Below are 6566 nucleotides of genomic sequence, written 5' to 3' on the forward strand. Positions count from 1 at the left end.
AGTGGCAGGCAGCTGAGGTAGAAAGGGCATTGGACTTGGGGTCAGAGGCTTGGGTTTGGGTCCCGACTCGATCACTGACTAATGGGACTTGGGCAAGTCACACCCATCACATGTCCCGGCCTCAGCCTTCTCATCTTCAAAGAGATAATAATAACACCTGGTTCACTAGGCAGATGATGGGATTTAACTAAAGTGATTATTCAACTAGGGCTAGACTCAGCAGATGCTCGGGCAATGTCCACTGTAGCAGAGCTGCACACGTGTGGCAGGCAGCCCCGCAGCTGGCCCCCAGCCACTCTACCTCCTGGCGCTCATGCCCTCATGTAATCCCCTGCCCTTGAGTAAATGGACACACCAGGTCCTTGACAAGTTGGGGCTCACAACGTGGCAGATGCCTTTCCTCTGAGCGAGTGAGGGAGCGTGAGAGAGAGTGATCAAGATCACAGGCACGGTCTTTTGTAACCTGGACATTTTGGGGCTAAAATTAGGGACTTACTTCTAACTGATTGTGCAAGCAAAAGTAGTGGGCTGTTGGGCTTCCCTGGTGGTCCAGTGGTTAAGACTCCACACTTCCACTGCAGGAGGCTCGGGTTCGATCCCTGGGTGGGGAAGTTCCACCTGTCGCAAGGTGCGGCCAAAAAAAAAAAAAAAAAGTAACGGGCTGCCACTTTTGAGATTGGGTTACAAAAAGCCTCTGACTTCCATCTTGCTGGCTCACGCTCTCTCACTCTCTCTCTCGCTCCCTCACTCGGAGGGAAGGTAGCTGTGTCATGGTATAAGCTGGAACTGATGGCAAGGAATGGGTGTCCCCAGCCAGTGAGTGCCTGAGACCTGACAGCAGCCCCAGGAGTGAGCCTTGGAAGCAGCCCCTCTCCCAGGGGAGCCTTGGGGTAAGGGCATCCCGGTTGCCATCTTGACCGCAGTTTTATGAGAGCCACAGGCACCCAGCTAAGTCACACTTGGATTTTTTTTTTTAATGTTTTTACTTTGCAGTTGTCAACCTTCAGATATATATTTTTAATTTATTTAATTAATTAATTAATTAATTTATTTATTTATTTGGCTGCCGTTGGGTCTTCGTTGCTGCGCGCAGGCTTTCTCTAGTTGCAGCAAGCAGGGGCTACTCTTTGTTGCGGTGCTTGGGCTTCTCATTGTGGTGGCTTCTCTTGTTGTGGAGCACGGGCTCTAGACACATGGGCTTCAGTAGTTGCAGCACGCAGGCTCAGCAGTTGTGGCTCACGGGCTCTAGAGCACAGGCTCAGTAGTTGTGGCACATGGATTTAGTTGCTCCATGGCATGTGGGATCTTCCCAGACCAGGGCTCGAACCCGTGTCACCTGCATTGGCAGGTGGATTCTCAACCACTGTGCCACCAGGGAAGCCCCCCACATTCGGATTTTTGACTCAGAAACATTGAGTTTATAAATGCTTGTTGTTTCAAGTTACTAAATTTTGAAATGATACAGCATGGAAGGCTGTGGAGGGGATGTGGTTTTTCTGGGAGAAGCAGAGGAGACTTCTTAGAGGGGGTGTGTCTGTGCTTGGCCTGGAAAGGCGGGCAGGACGCAAACTTGAGGAGAAGAGGAGAAAGGTTCTCAGGCAGGGGAATGGCAAGCAGGTGTATTCCAGGAATGTGAAATCTGGTCTGGCGGAAATCACCTCACCTACCTATGGACCTGATGGAAACGTCCTACCTGAGGCGAGAGCGGGCTCTTCCCTGTCAGGCATGCTCAGCTCCACCCTTAATTCACTGAATGATCCAGGATGAACCAGATGAGCTTTTCCAGATCTCAGTTTCCTCCTCTGTAGACTGGAGTCTGGACAAGTACCCTTCAAGTCCCCTTCCTTTTACCGTCTCCTCACCCACAGCTCAGAGAGAGGGGATGACCTGGAACGTGGCTACTCAGAGATTCACCACACGGGGGAGATGTGATACCATTTTGAATACCTCCAGAGTTACACTGCTCTTCCGGAAAAAAGTCTGCCTTTTTGGGTCCGTTGCCCGGACTCTCTACCACCTCCTTCCTGTTTTTTATTTATAACTATTTTATTATTTTATTTTATTCAAATACTATCTTTTATTTCACTTAAAAATTTTAAAGTGGTAGAGCAAAAATACCTAAGGCAGCCAGGACTTTGGTGTTAAATGAGATTTAAAAGAAGTTCTTAATTTACCTAAAATCTAGTTTCTGAGAACAAAGCAACGCATTCTGTGGTTAAGATTGATTGCAGAAATTTTACTTCAATCAAGAGAACTTAAAATTTTACAGAACTTTACAGGAACTTGTAGAAATGCTCAACATCGTAAATCTGGAAACAACCTAAGTGTTCTTCTCATAGCCTTTCTATGATGCATATGTCTGAAAAATGTGCACTGACAATCGGAAACGTTCGCTATTCACCAAATTGCAAAATTAAACTATTGATAAAAACATTTCCAAAGGCACAAGTAGGCATAATTGGTTGAAAGTAAATCAGATATTTAAAAATACCAAAATATGTTAAAACAAATTCCATCTTTTTCTTTTAATGTTTCATATATGATTTTTTCTTATTGTGTGATCAACGGATCAAAAACACATGTTTGGGGGTGCTTCTGGTCTACCGGGTCACCCTGCTGGGCAACTCGCTGATCACCCTCCTCACACTGGCAGACGCTGCCCTGCACTTGCCCATGCTCACTTCTTCCTGCACCACTTGTCTGCGGCGGAGGTCCTCTACACCAGGACCATCGTGCCCAGGACGCTGGCCGACCTCCTCTCCTCTGGCCCCACCATCCCGCCCACCGGCTGCTTCACCCAGCTGCACTTCTCACTCCCTGTCATCGCTGAACGCGGCCTGCTCACGGCCATGGCCAGTGACCGCTACGCTGCCGTCTGCCGGCAGCTGCGTCACTCCACCCTGATGGGCCAGGGAGCGTGTGTGCACACGGTGGGCACCTCCTACCACACGGGCATCACCACCGGCACCACTCACTCCATCTTCATCTTCACTTTGCCTTTCCCTGGTGCCAACACCATCCATCACTTCCTGTGTGACATCCTGCCTGTGCCGAGGCTGGCCAGCTTGAGCACCTTGTGGGGTGAAGTGGGCAATCTTGCCCTCACGATAGCCTTTATCCTGACCCCCTTCTCACTGACTGTAGCCTCCTATGCCTGTATTCTTAGCATCATCCTTGGGGTCGCGACATCCCAGGGACGTTGAAGAATCTTCTCTACCTGTTCCTCCCACCTACTTGCAATCATGCTCTTTTTTGGGATGGGGACTGTTGCCTACATGAGGCCACGGGCAGGCTCCTCCCAGGACGGGGACCAGATCCTTGCCCTCGTCTACACAGCTGTCACTCCCATGTTCAACCCTTTGGTCTACACTCTGAGAAACAAGGAGGTCACGGGGCAATGAGGCAGCTCGTGAAGAGCTATGTCTGGAGCCCCTGACCCCCTCAAGTTCTTGGAGATAAGGGCCTGATTCTTGGAGATTTTCAAGGAGGAGGGCTCAGCTGGAGTCCCTGCTCTGGGTGGTGTGGGTGCCGGCTCGAGGGCCCAGGGCTCTGACCTGCTGCTCAGAGCTTGGCTTCTGGGGCCTGTTCTTACGGCCTTGACCTGACTTGTTTGTAGGTACAAAGCTGGAGAGACATGCACTTGGGGGAGGTTGAGGAGGTGCCCGCTTTGTGCGATGATTGAGCAATTCTGGTCTTTCATGAGGCTCAGGGCGCCTTCCTGGGCTACGATTCCTGTAGACAGTGTTTCTCCCCCTTCTCCCAGACTCCTCACTGCAAGCCTTTCTCTTTCCCATCAGTCACCTCCGCTACCACGTGAGCTCCTTTACTTCAGGTGCGAGGTCTGACCTGGGGTAGGAACAGGGCAGGGAATAGTTGACCTGGCTTTGGCGGTTCAGGCGCCGAGTCTTGCTTGGTGTTGCTTTAGGTCTGGAAGCATCTGTCTAGTTACTTTGTTGTGACTTACAGGTTCTCTCCCGGGATCCCTGAGATGTTGATATTCTCTACTTGGCTTCTTTCTCACCCATGGACTGACTTCCTCTTCAACTCCTCTGATCCTAGGGTAGAAAGGCACATACATCTCTAGACTCTGACTCTGATCAGAAGGTCTGGTCTGGCTCCTGGACTCCCACGATGATGCTTTTGTTTCTTGTAAACTGTCCACTATTTCTGCTTGAAGCCTGCCGGGAGGATCTAGCGCCATTTTACTTTTCTTGGGCAGCCCATTCTTGCTTGTTTATAAACTCTCCTTTAGCAGTAAGCTGCAAGAAGGACAGTGTACTATAAGCGGGAAAATCACTCTCAAGGCACAGTACGTGAGGGCCTTTAAAATAGCATTGATTTTCATTTACAAAAGTAACACTGTTAATTGCAGGGAATTTTGCATCCAGAAGAAAAGACAGTAACTATTAATACTCCGGTGTTAATAATGCCCTTGGGAAATTATTGTGGTCTGGTTTCCCTCTGTATATGTATATATACGTATTTTTAAAAATTAAAAAAATGGGGTTATATTGTGTGAATTGCTCACGACTTTTGTTTTCCACTTTATCAAAATATATTGTAACGTTTTACCATATAAGTAGGCTTCTAAAGCGTTATTTTAATATCTATATAGTTGGATACTAAAAGTTAAAGCAATCTTCTATTATTGGAATTAAATATTTTTGTTATTGCTTTTGCTGAGATAGATATCATTGCAGCTATATCTTTGTATACTTATGCTTTTCAGAGCACAAACTTCTAGAAATGGAATTGCTGAGTCAAAACATATGCACAATTTCAGAGCTTTTGAAACATATTGCCAAATTGCCCTCGTTTTACCATCCAACTGAGGGCAGTCCAATTTTCAGGGCAAGGAAATGGACTAAGGGTCTGGAAGGGTTAGATAGCCCGGGGAAGAACAGGGTGGGGAAGCAATGGATGCCTAGGATCTTGCAATGCAGAAAAGACCCGATGAGAAGGACATGAACTCACTTCCCCTCAGTCTACCAAGGACTGGCTGAGACATAGTCGGACTGAGAGTGCAACATGAGGCATCAAAGCTAGACTCAAGGAATGACTTCCTGATAGAGTTGGTATCTGAACAAGACAAGGGGAGAGACTTTTTCCTCATGTTCTGAGCTAAGGGTGGAGGCAAGAGGAGGAGGATGTGTTGAAATTGGACGGGCTCAGCCCTAAGTGGCTTCGTGCTTCTTTCACCTGAGGTGGTGACCATCAGCTCTGGAGGCTGAGGTCCCCTATTTTCAGGGACCCCAGACAGAGTTGCCAAAAAAATGCTGGATGTTCAGTTAAATTTGAATTTCAGATGAACGGCAAATTTTTTTTTTTTTTTTTTTTTTGCAGTACGCGGGCCTCTCACTGTTGTGGCCTCTCCCGCTGCGGAGCACAGGCTCTGGACGCACAGGCCCAGCGGCCATGGCTCACGGGTGCAGCCGCTCCGCGGCACGTGGGATCCTCCCAGACCGGGGCACGAACCCGTGTCCCCTGCATCGGCAGGCGGACTCTCAACCACTGCGCCACCAAGGAAGCCCAAAATTTCTAAACAAAAATTTAGTAAATTCAATCCAACAAAGGATCAAAGGGATAATAAACTATGACCAAGTAGATGTTACCCGAGGAATGCAGAGCTGGCTTAATGTTCAAAAATAATGTAATTTACTATGATAACAAGGTAGAAAGGAGAATATGTACACATGAAACCAGACATTTATTCCTCATAATTCTCAGCAACTTTCCTCAGCCTGATAAAAAGCATCTGTGAAAAATCTAAGGGTAACATCACCCTTAATGATGAAAGTCTGAAAGAGTTTATCTGAAGCTCAGGAACAAGAGTTAGAAAATTATAAATATAATTGATATTAGTTGAGCAGAAGCCAGGAGAGTATTCAGCATTATGAACAACTTTGTTGAAAGAAGACTGTACTTTTTCAAATATCACATCATCTAACGACTTTCAGTTTAATGTTTGGCCTCATCTAGTCCCCTCTGATAACTGTCGGGGATACAAACTGTGGTTCAGACAGCATTCAGTGATAGTATGTCAAACCAAAGTTTTCCCACAGCAATTTGCAAAAATAATCAATAAATTGTTTAGAAAACTTTAGAATGATTTGTGTTAAAAACTTCATCACTAGTAAGAAGTTTAGTAAGTATACAAAAGGGACTATTTTTATTATTGATTTATTTATTGATATACAAACACTTGTATAAATAATTACTGAACAAGCTGTTAAATATTTTGATTATCACCCATTTTGGTAACCACTAAAGTAACTGAATCATAAGTCAAAACTCTTCCTATAATAAAAACCCCTTGTCAGATGGCAACTCCCATTAGTTCTTGAAAACCTTGAAACAGGGAATAATTTCAGTGTTATATAATCTCCTCTTCAGAATTAAAAAAAAAAGAAAAATCCACCATGTTTAAATGATGTTAAGACAAGCTTGAGTCCAAAATATGCCATGATTAGTATGAGGAAACCAAATAATGCTTTGTCTTGATGATGAACATATACACAATAATTCTATTTTTTTTTTTTTTTTTTTTTTTTTGGGGTACGGGCCCC

General features: G+C 45.9%; 1 protein-coding gene across 1 annotated transcript; it reads left to right on the forward strand.

The window, feature by feature from the left end:
- Positions 1-2592: 2592 nt before the first annotated feature.
- LOC103080903 (olfactory receptor 9) lies at positions 2593-3436 on the forward strand (the record flags this gene model as incomplete). The annotated part of the gene is given in 3 exon segments (XM_082931421.1): positions 2593-2676; positions 2679-3387; positions 3390-3436. Coding segments are annotated over 3 exon segments (840 nt in total), but the record flags the coding sequence as incomplete, so codon positions are not given.
- Between the last annotated feature and the right edge of the window lie 3130 nt (positions 3437-6566).

This window comes from Lipotes vexillifer, unplaced genomic scaffold (genome assembly GCF_000442215.2).
Source record: "Lipotes vexillifer unplaced genomic scaffold, Lipotes_vexillifer_v1.1 scaffold387, whole genome shotgun sequence".
NCBI classification, from domain to species: Eukaryota; Metazoa; Chordata; class Mammalia; order Artiodactyla; family Lipotidae; genus Lipotes; species Lipotes vexillifer.